The following is an 18,439-nucleotide window of genomic DNA, read 5'->3' as shown; positions in this document are numbered from 1 at the left end:
GTCGGAATCTAAGACAAGACTTGGTATTTTGAATATATTTTATACTATTTCTTAGACATTAATTTGGTTTTGGTATTTGATTAGTGATGAGATATTTAAATTCATAGAATCTTTTATCGTATTTTTACTCAGTGGAATTTACTAACGTTGTTAATTATACTGAAATAAAAAAGGATATCAGAACAGAGCTTTCGATTGGATTGAGTTGTAAAATTCCCTAAAGGAAATTAGGAATGTATAAAGTATGTACATGTAAATTCCCTGAGGGGGAATTAATTTATAGATAAAAATTATTAGGCAAAAACCAAAGACAAGAAAGTTAGAGGGACCTGAATGTAACGGGTGAATAGGGTTCTTCAACGCTGCTTGAGCGATGCTGCGTGAACAATTTGCAGGTACGAATCCAACTTGGTTTCTGTAAAATTTCGGATATCTGAAAAAATTCTATATATACCGATCGATGTGATCAATGTTGTGAATTCTGATTACGTTTGCAAGGTTGGACTTGGTGGCTGGAGGATGCATATTTGCTATTTACACCTGATGACCCTGACTGGTTGAGACCTTACTATATCACACGAACCAAGGAAGAGGAGCCTCGTCTCACACCAGACCAAGAAACTGATTTGATGAACGAACAAATCGAAGCTAGCGAGGTTTTGTTTTTTTTTTTTTTTTTTTTAACTTATGGTTTTTATGTTAAAAAAAAAAAAAAAATTGAGAGTTAATTAATAATGTTTGTGGATCTTTAGGGGTTTGATATCGATTTTTACGAAGTTCCGCTGCCTTTTCAACTACCATCCTGTTGATTTCGATGATGATGAATTCGTGGAGGAGCCAGAAACCAATTTGGATTTGCTCAAGAGGCTGGCTCAGAGATCCATTGATAACTACAATCAGAAACATGTGAGAACTGAGCACTACTCTCACTATTAATTGATGCTTATGCTTTTTTTGTGTGTGTTTGTGGTCTCCATTTTTACAGTCAATAAAATTGAAATTCAAACAGGAGACAGAAATATGAATTTACCAATTTCCACATGTCTGCTGGAGTAATGTTTCTCATTACATTCCAAGTGAAGGATCCTGCTAATTACCTGACTAAAGACTTCCAAGCTAGGATTCGCAACTCTTTCGTCGATGAGAGCAACTTTGTCTTCTGCCGGCCTAAACTTGATCAAGAAGGTACTCTTTTCTTTCGTCGATGAGAGCAACTTTGTCGTTCCTTGAGATTAATTCTAGATTGGTTTGCCAGGTTCGACCGGCGAAGATGACGTTGGAGTGGCCGAGAAAGATGTCAAGAAACCAAGGTATGCAATTATTTAGGAATACAAACCTGGATGCATCTTTTTTTGTGTGAGAATCTTTGATGGACCTTTGATATTCACAGACTGGACTAGAAGCTTTAATGTATATGAAGTTAAGTTACACGCCGATGCATTTGTGAAGATTTTTAAAGATGTCATGACATTTGATATGAAGAATTGAAGATACCAAAATTCCATATGTTCTTTTTTTTTGGACCTCGGATGGGTTTGTACAATGTGAACTTAGACATTGAATATACAATGCGTTTCAATATTATTATTGTCTCCATTATATTTTCATTGTTCCGTTGCTTTTAACCAATAATATTAATTACAAAAATATATTGGATAAAATAAAATAAATATTGGATATTGATATATTGCACGATCGATTAGATAATTAAAAATCATCTTGGAGAAACACAGCAAAAACAAGAATGTCTAAATGCCGTGGTGGACCTATACGAGGATTGCCAAATGGAGGAAAGAACCAAATTAAAGAGATTAATCCGAGGAGAATGTTGGGCGAACCAAGAAAAGGCCCCAGCGGATCGACTTGACGATAAATATTCATGACTTTTAATTTTTTTTTATGTATTGTTGATCCATAAATATTTTTGTTTACACTGAATAATACGATACGAATCAAAAGATAAAGGGTTTTGGCTTTTTTATTCATGCGATAGTTGTTTACGGACGATCCATGCAATAAAAGAAATATTATAAACCCCCTAATCACTATATCCTGATAATAATGATTGTGTATAATAGCAAAGTAATTTTACAAAAAGTTCTTATAGATTATATTATAAGAAAATTGACTAACACTTTGCATGAAAATTTGTAATCAAATTATAATTTTAATCTATACAGTTTCGAAAAAAAAAAGGGTGAAAAAATTAGAAACAGAACAATAAAGGGAATACCGTATTTCATTGGTTATGAGCCTAGTTCATAGACTTCAAATAAATACTTCTCTTTTGTCGTATTATAGTTTTTGGAGTATAAATACACTTTTTAGTTTTTACAAACGATGTTAATTTTTTAAAAAAAAAAAAAGAGTTTTCGAGTGGGTGGTAGTTTAACGAAACTAAAAGAATGAGGGAAAAGGACAAAAATAAGGGAATATGAGGGCGTTGAGTAAAAAATCAAAAAAAAAGAAAGTGGAATCGGATATTAATATTGAAAGAGAGGTCCAGAAGATAGAAGTTGCCGCCTTCACCAAAGCAAAGCGAAGAGAGGAAAAAAAAAAAGGTTAGGGTTTAGTTCATCACTGCTTTTTGACGCAAGGCGATTTGTGAGAGGAGGAGAGGCATGGGTGAATCATTCGAAGGTATGAATCCAAAGTGATTGATCTTTGTAGACACTACCGATGATCAATCGATTTTAAACTCCCTTTTTTGTTGTTTCAGGGTGGACATCGTGGGTCGAAGATGCATATTTGCTATGTACACCTGAAGATCCTGAGTGTTTGAATCATCACACGAACCGAGAAAGACGAGCCTCATTACTCAGTAGATGAAGAAATTGCCATGATGAACGCACAAATCGAAGCTAGCGAGGTTTTTTTTTTTTTTTTTTTAGATAATTGTTTTTGGTTTAAATTAATACTATAAGATATCATTCCAATTTGAAAAGTTTCTGTAATTATAATGTGGTGTGAATTTAGGGGTTCGATATTGATTTCTCGAAGTTCCGATGTCTGTTCAATTACCATCTTGTTGATCCTGATGATTACGATTTCCTTAAGGATCAACAAGAAACCAACGGCGAGTTCATGATCAAGAGGCTTTCTCAGGAATCCCTTAAGCGTTACAATAACGAATCGGTAGAGAACTGAAATTATCCAATTTATGTATGTTCTTTTTTGTACACAACAACAACTCAAACTGAATTGTTCCTTTTTTTTTTTTGTTACTAGTGTACGAAATTGGAGTTTGTCGAGGTTGTGAAAGCCAATTTTCACGGATCTTGTGGATATATGTTTCTCATCACGTTTCAAGTGTTTGATCCGTCTGATAACCAGGAAAAAACCTTCCAAGCTAGGATCCGTTACACTTCACACAGTCCGACTCAATTCGTCTTTTGTAGGCCGAAACCTGATTCACTAGGTACCAAAAAAAAAAAAAAAAGTTAATTGTTTCATAGCAAAAGCATAAATTGATTCATTGTGTAGTATAGTTGCCTCTTTTCTCGTGGTTATTATCTCTGTTTCTAGACATTTTTTTTTTTACATTTTTTTGATTGTTTTGGCAGTGGTTTCTGATGGAAACTTCAGAGGAAGATGTCAAAGGTATATGATTTTATCCATCTGTAATAAGAGCCTTTACATTGATGGATTATTTACTTTACTTGACTTGTGGAATCTTGGTTTAATTTTTCTTTTTTACCCATAATACTTGCAGGTTGACGTATGAGCTTTTAAATCCCCAGGACTGACATGTGAGAGATGTAATTTTCTGTAATCAAATTCAAGCGGATCCATTAATTAATTATAGAGAGATTAAAGAAAACAAATCCATTAATTTTAAAACGTCGAATCCCTCTCATTTAAACGATTCCTAGGTGTCCCAAAACTAAATCGACCAACCTTAAAATTTGTTAGGGTCGTCAATCTACACCATTCCTGTATTAATCTGCATCTACCACTTTTTAGGCTTGGAGAGTTACATTTGGTATGACCTTTGTGTGTATGATGAGCTTTGTCTTGTCTTCCATACTAGCCAGAAAACATGTTGATAGACAAATACGAGAATAAATTTTGTGATTTTGCCTAAAAAATTTGTAATCATATTTCAGTTTTAATCTCTAATGTTAAAGTCATTTATTTTACTAGAATTTTATGAAGGAAAAAGGAGAAATTACTTAAACTTCATAAAGCTGGACATTTTTCTTGTTGCAACGAAGAGAATGTCTCTTTTCATTATTGAGGCGACGACTCATACATTTCAAATTCATATTTTTTTTTTTTTTTTTGGTCGTATTATGATTTTGAAAGTAATTTTTTAATGCCTTTTTTTCTAATATTCTGAGTTGAAATAAGATTTCAGAAAAAAGCTTACGATTGGGTGATTGTTGAACAAAACTCAAAGTATGAGGCCAGAAAAAAAGATTAGGAAATAAAAGGGACTTGAGTATAATAAAAGGGACTTCAGTATAATAAATAGAATATTATTTCTTCTGTTCCAATTTATAAGATCTTTTAGGCTTTTTTCTATTTGTTTTATTTTATAAGATTTTCCAAATTTCTATGTATTTTTAATATTAGTTTAATAGTTTTTGATTATTTAAATTCTGCAGTATTTTTTTCTATTAGTTGAATTTTATGAAATGATAGAACATTTATTGTTTCTTATTATTTTATACTTTTATTAATTAAAAACTCTTACATATATAATGGAACAAATGGGTGAATTTGTGATTTAACATTACTCTACTTTCATACATCTGTACTTAGCGATATTTGTGATTCGTGACGAGACCGATGGGTGAATTTGAAGGTACGATTCAAAGTAAAGTTTTCATATATTTATCTAAAGTTTACACTGATTTGTGTAAAGTAAGGTCCGATCGATTCCGGTTACATATATGTCTCAGGCTGGGTTACGTGGCTTGAACCAGCGGTTTTGCTGTGGAAACCTGGGGGTCATGGCTACGAGAGACCTTCATACATGACTCGGACTGAGAAAGATGAGCCTAAGTTCACAGCGGAGGAAGAACTAGAAATAATGACCAAAGAAGTCAATGAAAGCGATGTATATATAATATGTCCCTTAATCTATGGTTTATTACGATAACAATAATAATAATAATAATATTAATCAACTTTGTGACATTGAGGTTTAATTTGATATGCATATGCAGGGGTTTGATATAGATTTCAGGTCCTTCCGCTGCGTTTTCAACTACCATCCTGCGATTCTTGATTCGCATAAGTTCGTTGATGAATCAGAAACCACTGAGGATTTACTCAAGAGACTCGCTCAGAAATCACTTGATGACCGTAATAAACAAAATGTGAGGAAACTAGTTTTTTTTTTTATAAACCTTTGATCAATATGCTAATTTATGTTTTGAAAAACAGGACACAAGATTTGAGTTTATCAAGATTGTTAAAGCCAATTATCACTTTGCTGCTGCGATTATGTTTCTCATAACGTTTCAAGTTAAGGATCCTTATGATGACAAGATTAAACTCTTTCAAACAAGGGTACTTCACGCTAACAATATCATGACTCAGTATATGTCTTCTGCAGGCCCAAACCCAATCAACGAGGTATATAAGCAACTTATGTTGTTTTATGTTTCAATCTAGCCAGCGTAATAGTTTCTATGAATTCATTGTGGAAGATAATTGTGCTATATATTTCTCACCATATTAGATGGATTTAGGTTGTGAGCTATCATCACTTTTATTTATTTTTGGTCGAAAGTGGTTGTTCTGAGATTTATACTATATGGTTTGGTTTTTATTGTGGAATGCATTGGGACTGTGAAGAAAGTTGTTGAGAAAGACGTCGACAAAGATGTGAAGTAACAAAAGGTAATGTGTATGTGAATCATGTTTGTATAATATTACACAAAAGTTTAAGTCCATGTGAGTGTGAGGAGAGCCTCTCAATCCAATTATTAGATATATGTTTCCGCAGACCACTTTTGACTGATATCTACAAGAGAGATGAAGCTTCTTTTTTTTCACCATGTGAGCTTTTTGTAGTTGAAAGTGGCTGTTTCTTCAAGATTTATACTATATGGTTTGTTTTTATAGTGGAATGCATTGGGATCAAGAAAAGGTCTTTACGTTGATGTAAGATTCTTGTATAGTTGTTATCGCGTTGATTTTTTTGTTTTGTTTTTGTTTTTGTTTTCTCTTTACAGATTGGAGTAGGAGTTTTTATATATAAGAGAACCGAGAGATGCTCCACTGTTGTTATATCAATTTGTATCCCTAAATGTGACTTGAGTAGCTTATGGGATTGCTTGTGTTGCTAGGGAAATAACTTCTTGATGAAGTTGTTGTGCTGTTTTCTTTTAGCGTACATGCCGTTCATTATTAACATTATGTTTTTTAAATTAATCTTTGTTTTTGACAATTTGTGATGTTTGACACTTTGACTGACTTGGTCACAGAGTACGTGAAATGGAAAATAGAAAAATAAAAGTCTTAAGAAAAATGTTTTGTAGTCATTTCTGAATTTCAGGTTCTTTTTCTTAACTTTTTAATAATATTTATCTATAAACTTACATTAATTAAATTACTGTGTGGCTCCTACTAATTTAAAATTAAAGTTATAGTGACTCATAGTATACTAAATAATTAGAAGAACATCACTCAACCCACTAAATACATTTACTACTAATTAAAACCATATTGATCATAATTTTTAATATGTAGTATTGCATAGAATAGTCCGGGTTAAAGCAAAGAAAAAAAAAAGAGACGTAGGATTAGATTTAAAAGGCATGATGTATAGCAAGCTTGCGAAGAGATGCAGCGACCATCTTGTTGAAGATACGGATAGCATCATCCACTCTTCCAACCCTAACGTATCCATCAATCATTGCTCTGAATGTGGCAATGTCAGGTGAGCTCATTTCCGCAAGTAAAGGCTCGGCCTCCGAGGCCATCCCACGTTCACAGAGCCTGGTGATGATGTTGCTGTAGGAATCACGTCTTATTTCCGGAGGAACCCTTTTAAAAGTCTCCATTGCCTCACCAAACTCACTGTTCTTGAAATATTCGTTGACCACTATGTTGATTGTCTCTGAATCAAAGATGCTTTTGTCTAACATTATCCTGAAATATTGCCGAGCCAAACTTGTCTGACCGTGCTTGAGAAAAACTTCCAGAACCTTATTGCCGGACAGAAGTTCAATCTTACGAGGACAGTATAACATAGCTACCTTGTTCCCTTGCTCTAAACAGTAGTCCAACAACGTGGATGCCACAAAGGTGATTCCCTCTTCATCGCACGTGCTGGCCTTGTCTTCTTCAAAAAGTTTATGAGCCCATTGGTAGTTTCCCAGATTCAAAAAACCGCGAACCAGGACATTATAAACCCTCCAGTCTACATCAGCCGACCTTGCTAAAACCAGGGCTTCATTGATCCTCCCAGCATCGACCAAAGCTTGAGCCAGAAGCGTGGACGTGTTGCTTTCGGGGGCAAGAAAGGCATTATAGTGGTGGTATAGTTGAAGAGCGTCGTCGACGTGGCCTTCATCACAGTGGATTTTGATGATAAGGTCGAAGGAGAAAGTGTTGGGAAGTATGTTTGACTTGTTGAAGAAGTAATGGAAAAGAGCAATGGCATCCTCGTACCGTTTGGCGAGGCACATGGCGTAGATGATGGAGTTGCAGGTGTCAGTGGTGTGGCTGCAACGGAATCTGTCGAGTGCAGCGTAACGAGATATTTTGGCTGCGTTGTCGAGAGCCGACAGCTCAAGATTTGCCGCCACTCTGTAGTGAAGGGAAATCGGGCGGGTGTCGAGGGAAACGTCGAGGGGATCTTCAAGCTTCTGAGTAAGTTCCAAAGGAAGAGTGTAAGGATCTCTTCTTCCGAGCGGGTATGTCACGGTAGAAGATGTGATCTGACGCCTCATAAAGCAAATGAAACCCTTTGAGGGACGCAAGTTTTGAGCCTTGATGCGGCCGAGTAGAGACATGGCTTGCTAGGGCTTTATCCTGCTTGTTTCGGGGTCCCTTATTGTGTACTTATTCAAATCATTAGGGTTTTCTCAAGAAAATGATTGGCGTCAGCCATTAGTGTTTCTTTCCGAAAATATACATATATGTTTTAAACGACGAATCTCACAGTATTTTCTTAAGGCAAATGACAATTTATGGTTTTGTGGAATTTTCTATATATGAATGGAAAGCGTAAATTTAGGGCTTTCGTGGAATATTTTCTAATAGAAAAGACTCTTGGCAAAGGGATGTCTATCTTTGCCACCATGTCTCTCCGCTACGGATTTTTCCGGCGCTTCTCCTCCGCCATCTCGTATCCCTACCCAGTTCCAAGAGATCTCTCCGGCGCCGGCACAACATGCCAGCTGCGGCCAGCATTGATGTCCAACGCCGATTGTCGTCCTCAGCCTCTATACCGGACAGTCGAGTTCCTACTTAACCTGAGGGACCTCGACACGGCAAATGAGTACGCTCGCTTGGCTGCTTTGAGCAGAAGTGAAATCCTCTGCAACTCCACTATCTCAACTTGCGACAGTATCATTGGTGCCATGTGCGAGGCCAAAAGGTACAAAGACGCCTTATATATGTATCATTACTTTTTCAACGAGTCTAAGATGAAGCCCAGCTGCAAGTCCTCCAATCACATCATAAAAGCTCTTTGTGACCTTGGCCGTGTGGACGATGCTCTTCTACTCTTTCACCACATCTCTCCAGGATGCGTTACATACGATCACTTGACCAAAGGGTTGGTCGACGCGGGTAGGATCGATGAAGCCCTGAGTTTAGTGAGGGAGTCTGTTTCGGGAGACTCAATGTCGCTGGCTTACAGAAACTTAGTCAGCGGGTTCTTAAATCTAGGGAAGCTGGACATGGCGATTCAACTCTTAGACGAATTCAAGCCCCATGGGTGGTCACGTGAACAGTACAACGAACGAGCAATGGTGAAGGTGGCATTCGTAGAGCACTGGTTGAAGCAAGAGAGAGATGAAGAAGCTATGCAATGGTACATGTCTTTGGTAAGCAACAAGTACTTGACAGTTTATGGGGATACGGGCAATGCACTCCTGGAAGTTCTGTTCAGGTACGGCAAGAAAACACAAGCTTGGGAATTGTTCAACCAAATGCTAGATGGTTTCCATAGAGGTTGTATCTCTGTGAATTCAAAAACCATTGACATAATGGTGAAAGAGTGTTTCAAGGAGGGCCAGTTTATGGAGGGAATTGAGACCTTCGAGAAGGTGAAAGCAAAAACAAAGGACCTAAGAGCCGCAGACTACACGAACCTGATTACAAGGTGTTGCGAGCAGGGGATGTTGGCCAAGGCCGAGAGTCTCTATGCTGAATTGTCATCAGATAGATGCATGCGCATCGACGTTTCCACATACAGAGCAATGATGGATGCATATATCAAGGCGGGGAGAGTGGATGATGCTCTCAAAACGGCCAAAAACATGGTCGATGCAAACCTAACAAAGCTTTCTCAGTGGACGCGGTCCTAAACTTTTCCACTTCTTCGTTTTTCTTCCACTCATGATTCGTCGTTTTTCTTCGTTTTTTATTTATGGCGTCTACGTTAAGAGTGTTTTAGACTTCAAGTTCATATATACAAAGATTTCAAGAAGTGGAATAAACATGAGTCTGAGCTAAAGACTTCTCCCGCATTGGGCCCAACAAATATTATAACTTATAGACTCAGGCATGCTCAAAATGATTTCATTAAACAGAGTGTTCAGAAGAGCTTGACATTTACGGAAAAAAATGAGGAATCATCAGCAGATAGAATATGATATATAGAAGGAATGCTTCTACTATTTTGAAACCACGTATGTTGCCTTTTGATTTTGAATGCCTTTATTCAGCAAGTTAGTTAAGCCTTCCATTCTAAGAAAATACAAATAGAGAGAAATGGGGGTCACCTTGTCTAATCCCTCTGTTGAATGCTTTGTCCATTAAGGAGCTCCGTCACTAAGTATCTTCCAGATGTAATACACTTCATGATGTCCAGCCACACCATTCTCTGCAAACCCCCAAGTTTTCTCATTACTGATTTACATATAATGTCATTCTACTCAATCAAAAGCTTTACTGATATCAAGTTTCACGGCCAAATATGGCTTAGTAGTAAGCTTCTTTATATGCAGAGAGTGAAGCATTTCATGAGCTATAAGAACATAATCAGTGATTGAGTCTTCCAGGTATAAATGCAGATTGATTTTCTGATATACTAGTATCAGCCATAATCTAAGAGATCATCTTATATGCAACAAGGCAAAGGTCTGTAATCTTTTAACTGTGGTTGGCGTTTTTATTTTAGGAGTGAGTGACTCTGTATTAAGTAAAATGTATAAACAAAATTATACCACACGTTTGACATTGGTGTAGTAATAATAGCCTGCATTAAGACCATCTGGACCAGGAGATTTGTCAGAGCCCATTTTTATTAAGGCTTGATAAGATATATTGCTCTGTTACTGGTTGGGTTAGAGCTTCATTGATTTCTCGTATAACGCTTGCTTCAGTGTCTTGCGAAATTGACTCTTGAGTTGCAATCAGTTGTCCTCTCTCCATTTCATATCTTCTGAACTTACAAGTACAGGTCTGTGATCTGATCTCATCCACTTGAGAAGTTAGCCTTGGGGTAGAGAGGATCACTTGAGAGACATATAGAGTTGAGACTACTAGCTTTGACAGGAAAATCAACTGGTTTCCAGAAAACTGGCAATAGGCAAACCCCTCCCATTAGATCATCATGATATTAGCATAAAAGAAGAGTATTGGATCTTAACATAATCCTCGCTATTATTATCTAAAGATTGAGATTTTCCTTAATTTCCTCTAGATGATGAAATTGTTGTTGGAATTGTATCCTTGATTGAATCTTCAAAAGAGGAAAGAAGAATCCATGAGAAGAAGAAGATGAAGAACAGAGCTATCATCGGAGATGAGAGAGAGACTAGTGAAGAAAGAAAGAGTCAACGACAAAAGGAGAAGGAAGCAAGTCAACAAGGAACAAGAAGTTGTTGGGCTTTACTGTTTTGTAAGAAATGACTAATGAGCTGTAGATTTGTTAGGCCCAACTGAGTAAGTTTATTTACAAAGGGCACTTTTGTTTTGTTTTTATATTATTTTATATATTTATATCTATTTCATTAAATTACAATCGAAGCTGTGACACATACAGGCTACACAGCCTGCACCAAATCAAGAAAATGTTTTTAGAATAATAAACATATCATCCTTATTTTGAAATATAACTTATACTATACTAAGATATTTGTAACTGTGGCTTTTTTACACTTGTATACTTCAATATCGTTATATAACATGGGGGCTTTTTAATGATTGTAATATTGTGTTTTTTCTTTTTATACGTTCGGGTCATGAGTCACAAATGATATTACATTGATAAAATTTTAAAATTTTAACTGATCAAAAAAAGATTAACAATGATATATGATTTAACATACTACAAGAGTTGGAGTGCCAAACAATAAATATGAAATGGTAATCAACTTAAAATATATGAGCTTGTGAGTTTTGTCACTTGAGAGAATTGTATTATTATACTAGTATAGTACTCATCATCATTAGACATTCCAATTTTTATTTCTTTGTGGAATAATCGGATCAATGGGTGAGGGCAAAGCGTGATACAGTCTGCTTATGGCAGAGGGGACACACCTCGGGAAGTAACGTGTGCCAAAGATGAGATATTCACTTTATTGTTGGGTTCGTTTAGTTCCTTTTTGTACATATTTGTTTTTTTTGTTCACTCGGTTTTAAAATTCAATAAAACCTGATCGGATTGGTTTAGTATAATAGTATATCCGGGTTAATTATAGTAGTATAATATAGCAAAATGGAAATTTCACTCTCTCTAACGTGAATCGTTGACTATTTCGTGCCGTTATAGTTCATTTTGCGAGTATGTAATTCACTTTACTATCTCAATATACAATTAGTTAAAATATATTCGTTTAAATGGAACAAGAAATATATTTACTTTACTATCTCAATATACAATTAGGCTAAGCTGACTCAATAACAATAATCTACCCTCACAAATTTCCCTTCTTAAATTGGAATTTAAAGATTTCGAATGTCAGTCCAAAGAGAAGAGACTCAAATTATTTATATAAAAAAAAAAAAGAGAGAGACTCATAACTAGATATAAGTTATAACCCATGATATTAATATATATCGTATAAATATATATACTTCGTTAAATGGAAGAAGAAACGATATTAAGCTAATTAAGCTGACTCAATAACAACAATCTACCCCAATATTTTCCCCTTAAATTGGAATTTTAACATTACCGGAAGAGAAGAGACTCAAACTAGATACAATGGATAACCAAAATCAAAATAACTCTACTTTGCTTTAGTTAAATCCTATTCACTGATCATCACATAAAATGGAGGGTGAAATAAAATTGTTTTAGTTATATTTCCTACATTTATTGACCAAGGATATATCATTTATCTGAATCACAAATTCATACATAAAAAAAATGGAACCTATTCCCCTTTTTATTGTACCACAGAAACTAAACTGAACCAAATTTCACCACAATTTATTATAATTTAATATTGTATGTACATGTGTTACGATTAGGGCCGGCTACGTAAGATAAGGAACCGAGTTTATTAAGACTATTCTTTTGCTTCTACTATTTAAAAAAAAATCTTTTTTGGTGACCGTATTTTATTGGTCACCGTATTCTTTTATTATTCATATACCGTATAAGTAGTGTTTTAATTTTTGGGATGCTTTATTGATTTAAAGTACATTTGTTCCCTTCCTCACATTTGATCCAGAAAGGCATGACTTGCGTTTATACACCTTACTAGTATTATACGATGCCAGATTATTAACTTTCTATTTCCAATTTCGGATAACTGTGGGTGAGGGCAAGTTTGACATCTGACAAAAAGTGGTCCGAGACAGAGAACACACATTGGGGCAGGGCAAATTTTGCCAAGAGAGAGAGAACCATTTGTAAACAAATGCCAAGAGAGAGGAGAAATGTGGGAAAATGTTATTTTAAAAAACTTCGATGATAGCCATTTATAGGGATTTTCAAAAGAAAATAAAAAAAAACCCCAACGGTTATTAAGGTTTGTATATTATTGTTTTATATGTGCGTCTTTGTCACGAGCAAACGTACAAGATACTATCATATATATTGGGAACCCAAAACCATAAAACAACCTCTACTTTGCTTTTATTAAACCCATTTTGTCCTCACGTAGGAAGGATTAATGGAAGATATTTCCCTCTTACCACGTACGGAAACCACTATGAAAAGAAATTGAATATAATTTGATTACTTAAGATGATGGTCTTAGAATTAACAGTGCAAATCTACTGATCAAATAATAATTAACATGTCTCGCATGTTATTAAAAGTATATACACATGTTTCTCGATAATAACAAGCCACACAAATTGTTCATAGTCCAGTTACTTCAGAAAACGATATGAAGTCGTTGGATATTTTTACCATAAATTTATTCTTACACCAAATTTTTTAGTTTTGATGTTTTATCTGATATTAAAGTTGTAACTGAGGTTGGATTGTATACTTACCTCCTAATGATATACAAAGACAATATATCGTCAAGTTTGGGTTACTCTCATTGGATTTATATCCCCGTACACAAACACAAACACAAACATGAAGCGACAGTTAATGCTTCATTTTTGCCACTCATATGTTTAAAACGTCTAAAATGTCACAAAATTAGATTTGGAAACTTGTTACGATCAAATAACCATGAAAATGTTGTTGCAAAAAAAGTTTTAAAGTATAGAGACTTATGCGACAAACTGTAACTGTATTTTAGCTTTGATGATACAAATTTTATGGCAAATTATATGTGGAAGTGGAATTGTGTTTCAGTTTATTCGAATACAAAGGGAAAATTGGATGACGCTCAACAAGCCACGTGTTATAGCTGCTTTAGGTTATGATAACCACAAAGAGCTTGACACTTAACTCCCTATTTTTTTTTTTTTTTTTGGAGCGAGTGAGAGAATAAGTCGATCGATATATATGACAGTACTACCTTCTGGTCGCATACAGACGAAACACATTGGGAAGGCACTTGTGCCACAGAGGTTAACACCATTTTTTAATTCTTTGCATCCAAAAAAAATGGACTACAGCTTTTATAGGGATTTTCAAAAGAAGCCAATAAAGTTATGAAGGTTGCATATTTCAACACTGCCTAAAAATATACTACTACGTCTTTAAAATGATAGATATCAAATAGCTTATGATTAAGACGTTAAAAACTGAATCAAATGTGTATGCTTTCTGGTGTCTTGGGACACACAATGAAAAATATTAGAAACGTTAATTTCAGTTTTCTGAATTTTCTAAATATTGCTATTTTGAGTCATCGATGACCTTTCCCATCATAAACAATATTACTATATCTTGATAATTATGCTGTAACATTAACAATAATTATAAACTTCTTATTTTTTTTTTTCACTTATTTGATCCCACATTTATACAACTGTTGCTATTATATATAGATTCATTCACATTTCTTTACGTTTAGGCTTGTGGAGGATAACAAATCTCTACATGACTACATATACATTGGAAATAGTCCAACCAGACTTCGATTTCCATAAACCCATTTGATTTTTGTTATTTCGAAATGAAAGAAAAAAGAAAGAAAAAAAACTATCTCTTTATTCTCACCACTCTACTATTTTGTTTTGTAGTAATTAAAACAGTGTCCATCAACTCTTTCATATATATACGTGAAAGACGAGATAAAGAGAGAGAGAGAGAGAGAGAGAGAGCAAAAACAAAACGAAGAGAAAAAAAGTGAGAGAAAGAGAGAGAACATGAATCACTTCACAAAGCTCTTGTCATTTCACCGTGTAAGTGATATGAGACCATGAAAGTTTTTCCTTTTGAGGTTTTTCTTAACTTTTAAGTAAAAAGATCTGACCTTTGGGGTTTTTTTTTTTTTTTATCTATGAAGAAGTCAAATATATTTTATTTCTACTTTCTTGAGGTTTCTCATAAAAGGAAATGAAGGTTTTGGGAGTTTTTTTTGTTTGTTTATAAAATCGTTTTCTGCTGGTTACATATATATCGTTTCTTAAGGTCGTTACCTTTATTTGGAGAATATAGTTAAATCTTTCCATTTCTGAGTTAAAAAATTTCTCTAGCTCATTTTTTTTTCTCCTACAGGTGATGATGAAAAAAAGGCTAGGATCTGTTCATCTTGGACATGTGCCTGCTTATCTTGGACCTGTGACTCATCTTGAATCTGCTCATCAGGTACTTCTGTCATTTAAAAAAAAAAAATGACAAATTTTTTGAAAAGTTAATCAAATGTTTAGGGTTTTTGTTTTAAAGCATTTTTAGGGTTTTGAGAAAATTTGCTCGGTGTTGGATAACAAAACTCTTTTTCCAGGTGATGGTGAAGAAGAAGAGGCTAGAATCTGCTCATCTTGGACCTGTAGCTTCTTCCCAGGTATATTATTTTCCCAAAAAAATGTCATCTTTTAGAAGAACAAAAACAAAAACAAAAAAGATGTAATTAAATCTAGTGGTTTAGGGTTTCTGTTTTTGAGAATATCGTTGGATATAACAAACCCTTTCTATATATATTATGATCGGTGAATGTTATCTTGGTTTTGGTCAAAGATTGAATCTACTTTTTTTTTTTTTTTTTACAAAAAGACGAGACTTTTATTTAAGGTCTACAAAAGATGGTGTTAATCATCAAGAAAATGAGAATGGGATTTTCAAATTATATGTTTTTCTTACAAAAGACGAGACTTTTTTTTTTTTGTTTTAGACTAAGCCCAATTAAAAAGGAGCAATTAAAGGGTTTCGTTAAAAACAGGACTGGAACAGAGAGACATGTTTGAGCAAGACAGTTTTTACTAGTCTGACTCTTTTTTTATCTTTTCTTTAAAATGTCTATTTTTCCAGATGATGATGGCATTGAATCATTCGAGGAGGCTTTATGCCACTGATGCCTCGTATGATTTGCTTTCGCTATTCAAAAATCGTTCCTTTGAGGTACTTAAAAATTCTCGATTTTGGTTGGTTGCCTCTGAAGAAGACTCAGAGTTCAGAGGGGTTTATAATTTTTTTCCTTTCTATTTGCACAGGTGCGTCTCAATGAACACTACTTGGAGTGCGACAAAATTCTGATCAACAGGGATGAACCACCCATCTTTGATATGGTGGCGCTAAAACATGTTCAGTGCCTTCACGCGCAGGCTGTGGTAATGGGGTTTGACGGTGATAACGAAGTTGTTCGGAAACTTCGCGTTATGTACAACAGTGTGACGGTAATTAAGTGAATGGAATATATTTGGCATTTTATATGTATTTTAAGTACCATTCAATCCTATTAATTTGTTGTTGTTGTGTTTGCACGCTTCAGAGTCCAGCCGTTGAAGTATTGGTGCAAGAAGGAAAAGTTGATGAAGCTGTCAAACTAGTGCTTCAAATGCGTGAGTTTGGGGTGACCATCACTCTTTGTGAACCAATCATCCGGGCATGTGCGAATTCCAATCCCGTTGATGTTGAAACTGTGAGGAAGCTCTTTGGGATTAAGGAAATAAACCTGCGCACCATTCACTTTGTGAACTCTGATGTCTATGACAAGTTGACAGATGCAGGATTTGTGTGGCCACTCCAGGTATACTATATATATATAGCCTCTTCGTTTTAACATTTTTTGTAAGGAAGTTTCTATATAATCATGTGTTAAGCATCTTCTCTATTGGTTTTTTACTTTTTAGGTTCTACCTATCCGAGCTATCGACTAAAAAAACTGAAAGCAGGTGCCAAGCCAAGCGCAAGTCTTCTTATAAGTCTCTTAGTTGCTTTTTAAATATTTCAAAGGATATTGCTATGATTGAGAGATAACACACGAGATCTCTCATCTTATTCTGGTTTAATTTCTGCTTCTGTTTCTGTTTTAAGAAAAACAAAAAAACAAAAACTTATTTGTATAAGTCATGAGATCTTTTGGTTTATCTTTCTACTGTATCGAAACTACTTAACGAAATTAGTAGCGGTAGCTCGTATCAGTGGTTGGGAATAACATATGGTAGATACATTATACGTTCTACTGCTTAATTACTGAAATTTCAGTGAGAAAAAAGGTTAACAGGGCATTCTTTATCTAGTTAGAGCCTTTAATTTGGGGTTTGCTAGTCTTGAGATTTATTTGTTACTGCTACAGAAGTTATTTTAGAAGCTGAGTTGAATTGGATTAATGCCAAGTATTGACCCTAGTTACTTTTCCTTCTGCCCTGACTAGTTTTAGGGCTGTAAGTAAACCAAAAATAAATCATGTTTGGAGTGACACTTCAAATTTGTAACTTAAATTATGGTTTTAGACATGGGATGCTATTATATTTAACATCGTTCTCTATCTATATTACTTTAAAGCGAGCTTATCACATAATTATTCCTTAATTTTTAAAATCTATAAAGTATTGAATTTAGTAAAGAATCCCAAATAAAAGACCTTGTCTACGAGAATGATCCTCTAAACAGAGGAAAAAAAAACAGAGTACAGAAAACAAGAAAGGAAAAACATTACACACAGGTAACAATTCTTTCCTAGACAAAAAAAAAAAAAAATCCCATGCAACCATCTCGGATAGCATGTAGTTACATAAGCCAAGGGATGTTTAACGCTCTCACAAATTCTTGTACTTCCGATGCAATGTAACTTGAGACACTTTGAGATTGTGCATACTCTCTCCATTTCCCACCTTAGACTCTTAAACTTGGCATCAAGCAAGCTATCGATTGATCGAAAGACACAACAACAATAGCAACAACAGCAACAGAAAAATGAAGTTTACGCAATGCTTTCTTCCATTGGAAAGTTTTATTGTTAACACAGATTGATAAATATGCTATTCTGTTTCTTTGTCATCCCTCATGACGCAACGCACATAATATGGTATTTCGACTCTGTTTGGCAATCCTCTTGTGATGTTTTCCTCACATCTAACCTCTCTTTTACACGTAAGAGGTTAGTTCACTCTTCTCTCTAGTTCTCTACGTTTGTTTCACTCACTGTTTTTGGTTTGTTCTAAGTGAAAAACTAGAAGTAACTTAGAGGGATAGACTTTAATCTTCTACATGTTATAAATCTAATCTAAGGATAGCATTACACAACACCACACACATACTTATAGTGGTTTTTACCACTTGATACACATACACACATTTAGACCTCTAGCTTATATAAGACCACTCTTAGACCTTACCTTAAACATTATACTAACTCTCAACAACTCTGAACAACACAACACTCTTCCTTCTTGGCCTAACCAAACTAATGGTTAGTTACTTCTTCACTTGGTTTAGTCACAACACAACTCTTCTTTATTCTTCTTTTTCTTGTCGTTGGCTCTTGTTTGGTCTTCTTCTTGCCGT

The 18,439-nt window shown here is 34.9% G+C and overlaps 2 protein-coding genes and 2 pseudogenes across 2 annotated transcripts; 3 read left to right on the top strand and 1 right to left on the bottom strand.

The window, feature by feature from the left end:
• Positions 2,622 to 3,746, top strand: LOC104716063 (annotated as a pseudogene).
• Positions 4,792 to 6,113, top strand: LOC104714671 (annotated as a pseudogene).
• LOC104716062 (pentatricopeptide repeat-containing protein At3g60960, mitochondrial-like) lies at positions 6,762 to 7,970 on the bottom strand. The gene has a single exon (XM_010433408.1). It carries the CDS (start codon positions 7,968 to 7,970, stop codon positions 6,762 to 6,764), a length of 1,209 nt encoding a protein of 402 aa, XP_010431710.1.
• Positions 8,241 to 9,491, top strand: LOC104716061 (pentatricopeptide repeat-containing protein At1g10270-like). The gene has a single exon (XM_010433407.1). It carries the CDS (start codon positions 8,241 to 8,243, stop codon positions 9,489 to 9,491), a length of 1,251 nt encoding a protein of 416 aa, XP_010431709.1.

Source organism: Camelina sativa, chromosome 9, assembly GCF_000633955.1.
Source record: "Camelina sativa cultivar DH55 chromosome 9, Cs, whole genome shotgun sequence".
Taxonomy (NCBI): domain Eukaryota; kingdom Viridiplantae; phylum Streptophyta; class Magnoliopsida; order Brassicales; family Brassicaceae; genus Camelina; species Camelina sativa.
The sequence above is the reverse complement of the archived record's forward strand: the minus strand, read 5'-3'. Positions and strand labels throughout refer to the sequence as shown.

What these genes read in the sequence shown, in the direction of transcription:
- LOC104716062 (XM_010433408.1), bottom strand. Translation starts at nt 7,970, where the DNA reads ATGTCTCTACTCGGCCGCATCAAGGCTCAAAACTTGCGTCCCTCAAAG.
- LOC104716061 (XM_010433407.1), top strand. Translation starts at nt 8,241, where the DNA reads ATGTCTATCTTTGCCACCATGTCTCTCCGCTACGGATTTTTCCGGCGC.